Here is a 16,078-nt window from a genome sequence, read left to right on the forward strand (position 1 = left end):
AAACACAACAGCCTACTTTAGACCAAGATTTCAACGTGAAAGATAAAGCATATCTATAAATGACCATGTATGGTTTGGCATAGCAGAGCCAAAGTCTGGTGATAATGAACTTGTTATTTATTGAGGTAAGGTTTTTCAAAAGAAGAAAAACTTTCTTAGAGGTTTCATTAGAATGAGGCAGATTACCCTTCTGTAGAGAATAACAAAAACCCAGAATAAAAGCCAAGACAAAGAGAAAAATTGAACTTTTTTTTTTTTTTTAAAAAAAGCACAAAAACCCTACATACTAAAATTGTACACATCAAGTATTGGTCCAATCTTATATCAATCTATTTACATTAAACAGCACCATGGTTTTCTCATCCAGGTTAGTTAAACATGCCCAGAAAATTGTTATGCAAAGTATATTTTCCTTTAAAACAAAATAAATTCTTGAGAGCTCAAATTCTAAACAAACAAGAAAACTTCTTACCAACCATAGATTATTGATGATATCACCCAATGTAACTTAAGAAAAATAGGTTTGAACACTTTTCCAGTTGTCTTTGAGAGATGTTGCTATTAGTCAATGTGGCACACAAATGACAACAAAACTCTTCGATGACAGGGCGTTACAGTCAAATACCCTCAAACCTCTACCTTCAAATATCAAAATACTCCTTCGGAATGAACGCTGCTATCGTCTCTTGAATTTAGATTCAATTATTAGCAATCCTAAATTAAATGTAGCCACAGTCTTTAAGATGATTGCATGAAGAAAGGGAAGTAAAGCTCTCAGAAACAGAAGTTACAATTACAGATATTATATCTAATCAGGCTATAGGAAATTTAATGCCATTTTAAACTTTACATTTAATTAGCAGTTTCATTTTGCCATTAAAATTAATAATAATAGTGCTTCTCATCCAAATAGGTGTGGAGGTCTGATCATTTTCCAAGGAGAGCAGTATAAGCACCTTCCTGCCTCTACCTTGCCATCTCACCGAGGCTCGGGGCTACAGTAATTATGGGATAGCCCCCTTCTCATTTGTGGAACTTCGAAAAGGCTCCAAATTAAATATAACCCTTGGCAGCTTTATTCCAGTCATATAGTGTGAGAGAATCAGGCGCTCTCATCAGATTTTTTTGTCTTCTCATCTAATCTGCGGATGGTTCTTAACTGGACTCTGTGCTAGGAAAGATGAGAGAGGAAAATTGTCATCCACCACAAGTAGAGGTAACAGTGAACTGGAAAGCACTAACATATAAAGCAATATTTCATCATTTGGTCTCACTGCTGATGTTTAAGCGATGTCCGTAAACATACTAGTAAATTAGGAGTTGAAATTTTCTCTTAGACTGAAAATAGGCACAATTCTCCCAGGCACAGATACAATGGGTTTTACTTACACCCTTCCTGCAGAGTGGGGGAGAAGAGAGAATTTACCTTATTATCTTATAGTGGGAACACTTGCCCTTGATTCCTTGCATTCCCTGGCCCAGTGCATTTGGGGGAACATGCTGAAAAGTCCCAAGCACAGTAGGTAGATGAATTGAAGGTATTACATTGTAGTGACCTTCTAAGCCTGGATATAAAAACAGCTTCATCATAGAGACATTTCAAAATATCTATTCAGCAAATGGACAAGTGACTTTTCAAGTGAGTATCAGCTGAAAATCAGAGATCTGACCGCACTAAATTATTGCCTAGTGTTCCAGAAGGGTGCCTGCCACCAATGTGTTGGAAGGCACCAAAATTTAGTGTGAATGTAAATAAGGAGCTCAAGATATGGGGATGGGGAAAGCAATACTAAAACACAATTTGCCAGTCTCTACTCCTTTATGGCTAAATAGTATTGAGCAAAGAATCAAGATCAGAATAGAAGTGAACCTTGAATACTGCTCTTTTCAGTTTCCATTTTAAAAAGCTCAAGTTTTATAACTGTTATCGATGATTTCTTGAATCTATTTTTTTTTTTTTTTTTGATTCTGTATTCACAAGGTGCTTGGTGCTGTTCTTCATGGACATAACATTCTATTTACAGTCCAAATTGTTTAAATACAGTCATTACATTGTTGTTGGCTATTTTAAAATAAATGGTTATCTATTTTTTAACTGCCTTACAAATTAGAAACGGTAATTACATGAGTCTCAAAGGCTGGCTCTTTGTGTTTTATTAATTATTTTTGTTGGTCTCCATCACAGATGGAATTTTTCACTGGTAATTCCTCAGAACTAAATCCATTCATATGGAATTCAGAGCAGTGAAAATAAATTTCACGCCATAGAGTAGGAAATGACAACAACAATAAAAAGGGGCGGGAGGGATCTGGGGACCAGCCAATAGGACCAATCAGTTCTCCACTGGTGTTGGGTTTTGCAAAGGCTGGCTCATTATAACCTGTACAACATAGTCCTTTGGGATCTTCAGCTCTTCCAACTTCATTTTGTCGGTGAGAGGTCTGCCAGAAAAGAACCATCGCTGACTACTCGGTTCCACTCCTTCTGCTGCATGTAGCCTCCTCTTCATGTGGTATACTGTGTCTGTGCTGCGGACCACAAGTTTGAGGTCTTTGCCTGTGGAAAGGCGCAAACGGAGCTGACATTCGTATCCAGAATTAGGTGGTGGCTCAGGAATATCCAGAGTCTCTATGTCGCTCTTTTCCTCGATCATGTTGATTGGTGGTGCCAAGCAATAGACTGGAAGCTGGTATCTGTTTCCCAGTTCATCATAGCACTCTGTAAGTGCACCTTCAAAAAGAGAAGATATGAGTAAGAGTTTCAGCTCAATGAATGCATTTTTATTTATACCCTGCAAAATGCTCAAGCCTCTTGCTAGCTTGCCACTGTAGAGGAGAAAAAAAATACAAGGCCAATCACTGCCAGCTGCTCATCAAAGATCATCATGAAGGCCCATGGCCAATTATTTGGTCTTAACCTTACCTTAACCAGGACCCTAGCCCCTTACCCTCATGTTTTCTAAGCCATTTTGTACCTAATTCACACTTTCATTAAAAGAGGATAAAGGAAAAGAGGGGCGCCTGGGTTGCTCAGTCGGTTAAGCATCCAACTCTTAATTTCAGCTCAGGTCATGATCTCACGATTTGTAAGATCGAGCCCTGCATCAAGCTCCTTGCTGACAGCATGGAACCTGCTCGGGGTTCTCCCTCTCCATCTCTCTCTTTGCCCCTCTTCCACTGGTGCTTGCTTTCTCGCTCTCAAAATAAATAAACTTAAAAAAAAAAGGTAAAGGAAAAAAAAAAGGACACAGAATCCAAATTTACTAATATTATTAGTGTTTGGACCAAGTTAAGGGGATATTCAAATTGTGCTGGGATATCTTTTAAAGAAATAAATCAGCGACCTTAACAACAACCAAAAAAGCAAAAAACAGATCTCTAAACCCAATTCACCCCAACACAGTGTTCCAGAGCAGTTCCCTCAGTGCCTCAACTTCCTAAATACTTAGCCAAAAGTCCTTCGTCAAAGACACCACAAACTGGAGATGATGAGCTTACCAGCTGCTCTGGCTCCTGGCTTATAGATGAACCTCATTTGCACAATCACCACAAAAACGACTGAGGGGTTTTATTTAACCCCAATTAGTTAATCTGTTACAGAGAAGTTATGGGTTGAAAAGGAAGAACAAAAGGGGTAAGAAGTTTATAACCAGATAGCTCAGGGAAGAGAAAAAAATCATTTATGGTTTAGAAGGAGGTATTAATGGCTGATTTCTTTATAAAGCATAAATTGCATTATAATTACCAGGACTTCCCCTGGGAAGCTTGAAAGCATACATAAAGAATGTTTTCTTACAAGGTTATTCATATCACGTCCTTTGTTCAAACTGTAACATTAATGTCAGCTGATTGTCAATTTGGATAAAAAATAAAAACATCTACCATATTCAAAACACACAGGCTAATGAGAAGGGGGTTGGGACACTGAGAAATACTTATTAATGAACAAATAAGTCAATGAACTGAACTTTGTGGCCACTATCAATAGGCTGAAAATATAAGGCATCCAAAATGAGACTGGAACAGTCACCAGCCCACCATGGCTTCTGTCTTCTAAATTACATGAAAACGGGTGAGAATTCAGTCACCAAGCATAACACACGCGAATCTCCCCTTTCCTCTGTGTTTAAATTTTTTTTTTTAATGTTTATTTTTGACAGAGAGAGAGAGAGAGAGAGAGAGAGACAGAGCACGAGCGGGGGAGGGGCAGAGAGAGAGAGAGGGAGACACGGAATCCGAAGCAGGCTCCAGGCTCTGAGCTGTCAGCACAGAGCCCGACGCGGGGCTCGAACTCACCAACCGCGAGATCATGACCTGAGCCGAAGTCGGATGCTCAAGTGACTGAGCCACCCAGGTGCCCCTGTGTTTAAAGATATCATTCAGCCTCTGTGTTGTTCACTAATTAATGTGAATGCTAGGACATTGCAGAAATGGATACACTTCAAGCACAGTTGCAGTACCAACGCTATTTATAAATAATGGTAGAGTCAGTTGTGCAAACTTCACTATTTATATAGCCTAGTCCTGAGGCAAAGAAATCTACTAGTGTCTTCCAGATGGGCTGGCCACCAGGAGAACTAGGAGAGAGAACATGGAGAGTTCACTAAAGACCCATCACCTCTATTAAGGAAACACCTCAGATATATATCCCACTGATATTGCTGGGGGGGGGGGGGGGTAGTATGGTCAGCCTAAGTACCAGAGCATATCTACATAATTGTTCTGCTAGAAAAACATTCTTTTAGAGAAGCACCATTCCAAATCATTACCTTCAAAACCTAGAGACCAAGATGAAACTCCCAGCCTTGCTATTAACTAGCTGTGCAACCTTAAGCAATATTCTTTAACCTGAAATACGCTTCTCACTCAGCAAAATGAGGCAGGAGAAAATCTCTAAAGTGGTTTCCAGGTTTGCATGTGCTGCTTTGTCGTCAGTGCCGTGACAGATATAAAATAGCAGGCCTGCAAACAAAAGCAGTCAAATGGCAAGCAGAACCACGTCCAGACTGAAAGACACCTCTTTAGAAAAGGACTAGAGATGTCATAGCAGCTTTTGTACATTGCTACAACAGGAGTGCATGCCAATCTCAAAACAAACATACAATCAAATAGGTACTTTGGCTCTTTTTACATCTGAATGCCCCTACGCCATAGATAGCAGGCTTCTCTCTTTTTTTAAACGTTTATTTATTTTTGATAGAGAGAGAGAGAGAGAGAGAGAGAGAGAGAGAGAGAGAGAGAGAGAGCGCGAGCGCATGAGTGGGGGAGGGACAGAGAGAGAGGGAGACACAGAATCCGAAGCAGGTTCCAGGCTCCAAGCTGTCAGTACAGAGTCCGATGTGGGGCTTGAACTCACTCACGGACAGCGAGATCATGACCTGAGCCAAAGTCGGATGCTCAACCAACTGGGCCACCCAGGCGCCCCTTCTCTCTTTTTCTTAAAACTAATTTCAGGGGCACTTGGGTGGCACAGTCAGTTGAGCGTCCGACTCTTGGTTTCAGCTCAGGTCGTGATCTCATGGTTTGTGTGTTCAAGTCCCAAATCAGGCTCTGCACTGATGGCATGGAGCCTGCTTGGGATTCTGTCTCTCCTTCTCTCTGACCCTTCTCTGCTTGTGTCAGTTTGGTCAAAGTAAATAAATAAACTTAAAAAAACAAAATTAAAAAAACAAAATGCTACTTTCAGGCATCTTCTGCCAATTCATTCACTCATTTCTCTCCCTCCCCCACCTTTTTAAGATAATATCATAAAGGAAGAGATTTTATTTATTTATCTATTTTTAAAGCACACTCTACCCCCAATGTTGGGCTCAGATTCACAGTCCTAAGATCAAGAGTTGCATGCTTTATTGACTGAGCCAGCCAGGTGCCCCTGGAATGCAGTCTTCCCTTCTGCCCTTCAGCCCAACAAGTCAGAAATTCCGTTTTCAGACTTAAATCGGTGAGAATAAAAATTCCATGGAAGTGATGCCAGTAGATGGCATATCTTCTTATTCTAGCTCAGGCAGCACTCATATCTATGATGCTGGAAATAAGCTATCCAGACTTCGTATTGCTTAGCTTCCATATTTTAATATTTTGGGAAAGGTAACTTGCACTTCATTAACATGAAGTTTTCTGATTTACTCTTTTCCTCACTTTTGTCAAATTATAATCTGAGTTACAAACATGTTCTAAATAACTAAATAGGGGAAGTCAGATATGATTTTGTTACACTTTAAGCTATAGTTTTATTGGTTATTTTCTCCCCAAATACCTGGGATCATAAGTTATCATTAAAAACAATCATTGCTGACAATATATATAGCCCACAGCTGAATATTACCCCAGAATTACCTGCTCAGAGCAGAATGCCTTCTCTGTAGGACCAGAGTTTTGAACAATACACTCCCAATCCTCCATTGTTTATTAGCCCTAAATCTCTACACTAAAGACAAACTGCTCTAATAGTGATCTCTAACACACAACCTTTGTAGGACTTCACAAGGACTACTAGAAAAGAATCTTCACAGTGCACGGAGTTGTTGCAGGTATATTTACTAAACACGTGGAAGAGTGTAAGACCCTAGGGAGAAAAGGTTACAAGAGAGCCAACATTGCCCTAGATCCCCAGAAACTTCTAATTGAGGTAAGCAGATACAGCAAACCCACCAGAGATTTTAAGTATAAATTGACACATTGAAAATCAAACAAAAGCTGAGACATCACACAACAGAAGAGTGACTGAAGTTAACAGAGCAAAGGAGGAGAAATTCTGAAGAAAGAGTGTGTTCTGGGCAGGACACGGAAAGGGCATCTCAAGAAATAGGAACAATAAGAAAACAAGAATTAGTACAAGGTAAGCAGGAAATAGCAAGTGATTTTGCTAAGGTAGAACAGAGAATCGATGATGTGAAATGACTAGATAGACAGAAACAGTGGCAACCTGATAGAAAGATTTGGGACTTTAGACTTCGTAATGTAGGAAGTAACCGGAGGTGGCTGATACAGTACATGAGTTACTCATCCAGCAGATACTGAGTGGCTGTTACATGCCAAGCAATGTTCCAGGTGCTAGGGTTAGGCTAGTGAACAACAAAAGGCTGAAGGCTATTTTATCATTTGTATAAAGAGACAATGCCTGGTATCAGGGGGACCTGCTGAAATGACTGCCTGACTACAGCAATGGAAAGAATTGGATCTCAGAGAATATGGTCACTGGCCAGACCTATCGAGTGGTTCTGGATGATGGAAAAGAAAAAGGAAAGAATCACCTAAATAGGAAATGAGAGTGACAGAGAATTTAGGGTTACAAGATTTTTTGCTTAGTTTCTTAACTGCTTCAGGTTCAGTGAGATACTTCAACTGAATTATGTGCAGGTAACTGAAAAGACATACTGGGAAAAGGGTTAAGAGCAGCTTGTAGAGTAATAATCTCAGATGTACAGGTTTGAACATAAAAGCAGACATTCGCTCTAGCTCTAAGCACTTCTCACACATTAACATTTAATCCTCACAATAGCCCTCTATGGCCAGTCTATTCCACTCATTCTACAAATGAGAAAATTGAAGCAGAGAGAAAGAACTTGTCCAGGGTCAGACACAATAAGTGATAGACTGAAATAATCTGATTCCTGAAGAAGTAAATGTGTAACATAGGGATAAAACTACAGGGCTGGGTTCCCAAGTGATATGGCTAATGGGAAGAAAGAAATGGACATGGCGGGGGGGGGGGGGGGGAGGCAGAGTAAAATTAAAAATTTTTTTTAATGTTTGTTTCTTTTTGAGAGAGAGTGAGAGAGAGTGAGAGAGTGTGAGGAGGAGAGGGGCAGAAAGAAAAGGAGACACAGAATTCGAAGCAGGCTCCAGGCTCTGAGCTGTTAGCACAGAGTCCGAACACAGGGCTCGAACTCATAGACCACGAGATCATGACCTGAGCTGAAGTCAAACGCTCAACTGACTGAGCCACTCAGGTGCCCCATGAAGAGGAAACTTTTAGAGGGATGAAAAGTCAAACATGAATCACAAGGAGCAAGAAGCCAACAGTCCAAATGCAGCCCACCAACACAACTGCCAATGATGTGAACAATATAAGATCCAAGAAGGAACTGGAAGATGAGGCAAAAGAAAACGGTGACTAAATTTCAGTGCTGTGACTGAGGCCACCAAATGTAGTGACAAAATGGACCTATTACTGTCACTGTCTCACCTACCATATGTGAGGAATGTATGAACAACAGGGCAAAGTTGTAAGATGGAGAGTTTTCCTGAAAGAAAGCCTGTACGTTTAAACACAAGAAGGAAATAACCACTTTGAATGTCAATAATGTAGGCATTTTTCTACCTTTCTAAAATCACTTTTAGCTATGTTTGCATTTGCAATTTCTAGGTTTTTACTCACTGCCCACTGGACCCTGAGGGTATGGTTCATTTAGCAAATTCACTAGTTCTAAAGAAGTTCTGGTCAGGCTTGCTTACACTGCTCACCAAGCAGTCTCAGTGGAAGGACGCTCCTGTCTTTTTTCCCTTCTCCTCACAAACCTATCACAGGCTTCAAGTCCTAGGAGGGACAGATGGCCACCAGGATAGACAACTGCCAGGGTACCACCTCCCCAGGTCAGGAAGCCCTGAAATCTCCCCATGACAGAAAGAAAGCTGCCAAGGCTCCACCTTGTGTCCTAATTTCATACATATTTTCTCAAGTTTTTATTTACCTTCTGTCTAGATGACTTATGCAGATATTCTCTTTTCCTCGGTCAACTGTTTTCTATGGTTATTTTTAGTTAGGCACCAAAATACTTCACAAGAAAATTAAAAAGCTAAAACTAGATTATACACCAAATAATAAGAATAGCTTTACTAAATGCCAGAACTCTTTCTCAAGCAATGTTTCAGGTTAAAAAAAAAGAGGCCTTTTTCAGCCTTTCATTCAAAGGCCTCACTGCTTATCCCTCTATGCTCACTCCTATAAGACTGAAGTCAGTCTTAATGTTTTTACTACTTGAGACTCACATAGCAACATGAACAAATTTTTGTTTTTTTGATTTTTTTAATGTTTGAGAGACAGAGAGAGAGTGAGAGAGAGAGAGCGTGTGTGCAGGGGAGAGGCAGACAGAGAGGAGGATGGAGGATCCAAAGCAGGCTCTGAGCTGTCACCATAGAGCCCGGTGCAGGGCTTGAACTTACGAACTGTTGAGATCATGACCTAAGCTGAAGTCAGACACACTTAACTGACTGAGCCACCCAGGTGCCCCTACATGAACAAATTTGTTAAATTTGTAAAAATAAATTTTTACATTAGGCAACTTTTGGAGATACGAAAGGTTATCTTGTGATGATGGTTTCATGGTGTATACATGCCAAAGCTGATCAAGTTGTACACTTGGGGCGCCTGGGTGGCTTAGTTGGTTAAGCATCCGACTTCGGGTCAGGTCATGATCTTACAGTCTGTGAGTTCGAGCTCCGCATCGGGCTCTGTGCTGACAGCTCAGAGCCTGGAGTCTGCTTCGGATTCTGTGTCTCCCTCTCTCTCTGTCCCTCCCCCGCTCATGCTCTGTCTGTCTGTCTGTCTCTCAAAAATAAACATTAAAAAAAATTTAAAAATATGTGCTGTTAGTATACTTCAATATACCTCAATACAGTTGAAATTTTAATATTTAAAATACACTGACAATCTGATATAGAAAACTGTCCTCCCAAAATTAATTAAGTGGGCAATGTCCTGGAACTACAAGGCTTTTGTCACATTGGGGGTCTCTTCCGAAGCTTGTAGAAATACTGTCTTTATTCTGAACTTTTCTTTCTTTTCTTCCTTTCTTCCTTTCTTTCTTTTCTTTCTTTCTTTCTTTCTTTCTTTCTTTCTTTCTTTCTTTCTTTCTTTCTTTCTTTCTTTCTTTCTTTCTTTCTTTCCTTCCTTCCTTCCTTCCTTCCTTCCTTCTCCTTCCTTCCTTCCTCTTTCTCTTTTTTTCTTCCTTCTTTCTTCCTTCCTTTCCTTCCTTTTTTTCCCCTGATTTCTCTTTTCTAACTGACCCAAAAGGCACAAACTCTTTTTCAACAAATGTGACTTCTTATGGCAAAGGAAGGCCTAATAAAGTTGGATAGGAGCACAGAAATAACAGAAAGACTGTACAGGAACAAAACAGTAGGTTCATCCTATGATTTGGGAAGCCTACTGTCAAGTCTAATGGAGGACCAGAAGACTGGAGGAGAAGTAGTGAATCTGATGCAAGGAATAGCAGCTTTGGAGTTGATCATACTCAAATTTTAATTTAGACACTAATTTTGGATATATTCAATCTGTTTCCCCAAGGACTATAGTATCTATCTCAGAATTGTCATAAGGATTAAATAATAAAACTCATGCAAAATTGCCTAATACATATAATAAACCCATTGAAAACAATAATGTTGGTTCCCTTCTCACACAAGTTTTAAATCTCAGAACCAGATTTACAGGGGAGAGCTCACTCACAGCAGCATCACAAAGCATCAAACTTTCACAGAGTTTGAGTCCAATGCGTTATGCCTCATGGGGTCCTCTACAAACCTGAATCGCAATGTCAAAAGGACCATCAAAATTACCCTTCATTCAAATATGAGTGGTCTTTTAGGACTAACTAATGTCAAGCTCTCATGCAAACAACACTTTCCTGGGAATTATATTAAGCTTATATCTGGCAGTCAAACACTAGGAGATGCTACCAAGTTAGCTATTAAGACGGTAGCATTCAGAAGCACCAAGTCTAATATGGAACCTGCTTGGGATTCTGTCTCTCCCTCTCTCTCTATCTTCTAGCAAGCATGTGAAAGGTGGCTTAGCTTGTGTACATTGCTCAAGCCATCTGATAGTTAAACCATGATTAAGAGCTTGTGCAACATTTTGTCACATATTTAAGGGGACAATGATCTTCAGAGAAGCCTACTGACACAGGGACAATCTTTTACCTCCGCTATTTCAAGGCCTTTGTCACTCTAATTGAAAAAAAAGGGGGGGGGGTGACAGAAACAGAAGAATGGTTAAGTTTACATTTTATTTTTTTTTAAATTTATTTTTATCTTGAGAGAGATAGAGAGCAAACAGGGGAGGGGCAGAGAGAGAGGGAGAGACAGAATCCCAAGCAGTCTCCGAGCCACAAACCGTGAGATCGTGACCTGAGCTGAAATCAAGTCGGATGCTTAACCAACTGAGCCACCCATAACGCCCCGATAAGTTTACATTTTATAACTCCAAATCATTTTTGTTTCTTCGAGGATAGAGTGGAAATCATTAATATATTAATATACTATTAACTTATGGTTAGTCATTCAACAGATCCTATATTAATTTCCTGTTTCATTTCTAAACACAATAGTCTGGAGAAAATCCTCTGTCTCCACGTATGTGTAATGTCTTCATGCTTTCATTCTTAAGCTTTATGTTGATGACAAATTTATCAATTAAGCTTATTAAAAGACAAATTCTGGGACACCTGGGTGGCTCAGTTGGTTAAGCATCTGACTTTGGCTCAGGTCATGATCTCACTGTTTGTGAGTTCGAGCCCCACATCAGCCTCTGCTGTCAGCACAGAGCCTGCTTCAAGCTCCTCTGTCCCCCTCTCTTTCTGTCCCTCCCCTGCTTGCAGTGTCTCTCTCTCAAAATAAACATTACAAAAAAAAAAAAAAAAAAGGCAGAGGGAGAGAGTGAGCGAATCTCAAGCAGGCTCCATGCTCATCGTGGAGCCCAGCATAGGGCTCAACCCCATGACCTGAGCTGTAATTAAGAGTCAGACACAATCAACTGAGCCACCTAGGCACCTCTATAGGGACCTTTAAATAACCCAGAATTCATGCACTGCTTCTTTTTTTATTTAAGTTTATTTATTTTGAGAGAGAGAAAATGCGAGCAGGGGAGGGGCAGGAAGAGAGGAGAGAACAAGAATGCCAAGTAGGCTCCGCACTGCTATCGCAGAGCCTGATGTGGAGCTCAAACTCACATACTATGAGATCATGACCTCAGCTGAAGTCAACTGACTTCAACTTAAACCAACTGATCCACTATGGCACCCCATGATCTGCTTCTTAACGGGACTCTCACTTAAGGGAAACAGAAACAAGGCCTACACATACGCATCCTGCCTACCCATGTCTTAGAGAATCCACTTGTTTCTCTTTAGTGTTAATAGAAGTATACCTTTTGGGGGGGAGGAGTTGTTTTTGTTTTTTTCTAAAGATTTTTAGTGATCTCTACACCCAACGTGGGGCTTGAATCCACAATCCCAAGATCAAGAGTCACAGGCTCCACTGACTGAGTCAGTCAGGCGCCCTGGTTTCAAAGTATTCTATATAGTGTGGGAGAGATTAAAAATGGAATTAACACTGAAGATTACTTGTGTGGTCACTCAACAAAAAACAGAGATGAAATGACTTGATGGTGTTATTCAATTGCTTTGTTACTGTTAAATCCAGGACTTGAGTTCAAATCCCAATTTCAATTCCATGACTTCTCACTTGGAAAAAGGACACAACCTGTGTTTCATTTTCCTCATCTTTTAAAACGGGGGGTTGTTGTACGTGATTATTACAGGCATGAGGATTATATAACATCAGTTCAAACCATCACGAGTTATTAGTATTTTATTACTCTTGATTCTCAGTCCAGGTGTTCTTTTCATCATGTTGGCTCCCTCTACATAGAAATGCTCTATTTAAGCTACTTATAAGTGCCTTGACGTTTAAAAACTTACATTGCATTATACATAGTTTGATCTATTCACATTTGATATATTTTGAGATAAGACCAGGAAAAAGGAAAAAAAAATTTCTGGGCAACCTGTATTTTGAAGGTGATTTTAAAAAGTTTTTAAAGAATTACCCTTTTCTATCTCCCATATCCCTAAGCATGAAAAAGGACAAAAGAAATGGACCTTGAAAAGCATAACTGAACACCTGCCAATGTTTAGTCACAAGAATAATAAAGTTGGAGTTAAGTCTATAAGTAAGAGAAAAGTGCATGTTTGAATAACAGTGAGCAGCTACTCCTTTTATACAAGAAAGGTTAAGAGGGGAGCTTTTACATTTGAATTGGAAGGAAGATGGAAACCATACTAACTGTAGATGCTAAAGAAATAACCCTTTCTAAAAAATTAGAAGGTAGGAAGAGGGAGTAGCCAATTTTAAAAATTGTTTTAATCTTCTATATAATAATTCTAAAAAGCATTAAATGCTCATCTTTATAAAACAGATACTATTTCTGAAACAAACTATGAGCCAGATTCTGTGAAAAATAAGAATTAACAACCACCTTTTAAAAAATATGTTATTTTTTGGGTGCCTGGATGGCTCAGTTAAGCAAGTGACTCCTGATTTCAGCTCAGGTGATGATCTCATGGTTCATGGGTTCAAGCCCCACTTTGGTCTCTGTGCTGACAGCACAAGCCTGCTTAGGATATTCTCTCTCTCTCTCTCTCTCTCTCTCTCTCTCCTCCTCTCCTCCTCCTCCCTCCCTCTCTTTCTCTCTCTCTCTCTCTCCCCTACTTGCACCCTGCTCTCTTTCTCTCTAAATAGATAAACTTTAAAAAATAATAAAATAAAGGGCGCCTGAGTGGCTCAGTTGGTTAAGTGTCCGACTTTGACTCAGGTCATGATCTCACAGCTCGTTGAGTTCAAGCCCCATGTCGGACTGCACTGACAGGTTGGAGCCTGGAGCCTGCTTTATTCAGATTTGCTGACTCCCTCTCTCTCTGCCCCTCCCCAGCTTGTGCTCTCTCTCTCAAAAATAAATAAATAAACATAATAATAATAATAAATAATTTTATTTTTAATTAATCTCTACACCCAATGTGGGGCTCGAACTCACAACCCCAAGATCAAGAGTCACACATTGTACCAACTGAGCCCGGCAGGCATCTCACACCTTAAAAAAACAAAAACAAAAGGAAAAACCTGTTTATGCTAATTTGGGTAAGCCATTTAATCTGTAACCTAGTTTTAGTGGCAAAATACTGTGTTAGGAATGTTTTTATGATTTTTAGGTAATGCCAAAATAGCAATCAGTTAGAAAAAGGAGATATTCTTTAAGAAATTTAGGACCATAAGTAAAAAGTGTTGTGTAAATCATGAAAAATAAAGCTCTGGGGTGCCTGGGTGGCTCAGTCAGTTCAGCATCCAACTTCGGCTCAGGTAATGATTTCGTGGCTCGTGGGTTTGAGTCCCGCATTAGGTTCTGTGCTGACACCTCAGAGCGTGGAGCCTGCTTGGGATTCTAGGTCTCCTCTCTCTGCCTCTCCTCACTCGTGCTCCGTCTCTCTCTCTCTCTCTCTCTCTCTCAAGAATAAATACACATTGGGGCGCCTGGGTGGCGCAGTCGGTTAAGCGTCCGACTTCAGCCAGGTCACGATCTCGCGGTCCGTGAGTTCGAGCCCCGCGTCAGGCTCTGGGCTGATGGCTCGGAGCCTGGAGCCTGTTTCCGATTCTGTGTCTCCCTCTCTCTCTGCCCCTCCCCCGTTCATGCTCTGTCTCTCTCTGTCCCAAAAATAAATAAAAAACGTTGAAAAAAAAAAAAATTTATAAAAAAAAGAATAAATACACATTAAAAAATAAATTAAAAATAAATAAATAAAGCTCTTAAAGGATAGAAGGCTACAGAAAAGAGATGCCAGATACGAGAATCACTAGGAAGATTTTTCCACAATATACATGTCCATATCATCCTCAATCTGAGTCACAATTTGCAGAGTGAAAATATATGCATACATATAATATTCCCAGGTAGTTATGACACCAGCCGCCCTCTTAACTCTCCCTACTGCCATTTAGAGTAATGAACTAAAGACACCACTGATACTAATAAAGGGAGATCATTAGGAAGCACGGAATTATTTTGTACTTGGACAAGGCAAAAATATAATGAATATGACCTGCAGACTGGAACTGAGACAAGGACAGAATCATTCAAGGAACCACTATAAGAAAATAAGGGAGGGGCGCCTAGGTGGCGCAGTCGGTTAAGCGTCCGACTTCAGCCAGGTCACGATCTCGCGGTCCGTGAGTTCGAGCCCCGCGTCAGGCTCTGGGCTGATGGCTCGGAGCCTGGAGCCTGTTTCCCATTCTGTGTCTCCCTCTCTCTCTGCCCCTCCCCCGTTCATGCTCTGTTTCTCTCTGCCCCAAAAAATAAATAAAAAACATTGAAAAAAAAAAAATTTAAAAAAAAAAAAAAAAAAAAGAAAATAAGGGAGGAAACATGGGGTAGAGGCAATGGGTGGTGGGATGTGTTTTGGTTGTTTCTTTCAAAAACAACACAGGAAAGAAGATAGTTACTTTATAGGAACAAAAGCCATTGAGTAATACATAATTTTTGTGCACATAACACTGACATTAAATACAACTTAAACCAAAAAGTGTATAATCCTTGCTTATTTTGTACACACAAAATCTAAAATAACAGACAAGGGGCACCTGGGTGGCGCAGTCGGTTAAGCGTCTGACTTCAGCTCAGGTCACGATCTCGCGGTCCGTGAGTTCGAGCCCTGCGTCGGGCTCTGGGCTGATGGCTCAGAGCCTGGAGCCTGCTTCCGATTCTGTGTCTCCTTCTCTCTCTGCCCCTCCCCCCTTCATGCTCTGTCTCTCTCTGTCTCGAAAATAAATAAATGTTAAAAAAAAAAAAAATTTAAAAAAATAAAATAAAATAACAGACAAGATAGCAAGACCTATACAAATAACATTTACAAAGACATTTCCGTATAGTTTTCAAACGTTGAAGAATTTTTTATAATATTTATATTGGGAAGATAATATGAATAGGTTGAGATAATAAGATTATGGAAAGAGAAGACAGAGAGGATGAGATGAAAACAAGATAGGAGACAGATCTGACTGAAAGAATCTTAGAAAGGAGTGTAGGGCCTAAGATCTCTTCAGATTGTCAATCTAATATCTAAGTATTGTTCAATACTCTTATGGTAATACTAACAGATGTAGATGAAAGGGATAGGGATGGCCCAGATATGGGATGATACTAAACTATGTCCTCAATGTTTAGGTGTCTAATAAACCTGTAGCTATTGAGTTAACACAACCTCCAAATTCGATTAGGCATATGCCCATGGGCAATCTCCTAAAAGCC

The 16,078-nt window shown here is 40.1% G+C and overlaps 1 protein-coding gene across 2 annotated transcripts in view; it reads right to left on the reverse strand.

The window, feature by feature from the left end:
• Nucleotides 1-236: 236 nt before the first annotated feature.
• Nucleotides 237-16,078, reverse strand: part of UBTD2 (ubiquitin domain containing 2) — a 65,123-nt gene continuing 49,281 nt past the window's right edge. For both annotated transcript variants that reach the window (XM_058723443.1, XM_058723444.1), the window contains exon 3: nt 237-2,731. In XM_058723443.1, coding sequence (XP_058579426.1) covers nt 2,334-2,731 — 398 coding nt within the window. In that variant the 3' untranslated portion in view covers nt 237-2,333. The remainder of the gene's footprint in view (nt 2,732-16,078) is intronic.

The sequence above is a fragment of the Neofelis nebulosa genome, chromosome 1 (assembly GCF_028018385.1).
Source record: "Neofelis nebulosa isolate mNeoNeb1 chromosome 1, mNeoNeb1.pri, whole genome shotgun sequence".
Taxonomy (NCBI): domain Eukaryota; kingdom Metazoa; phylum Chordata; class Mammalia; order Carnivora; family Felidae; genus Neofelis; species Neofelis nebulosa.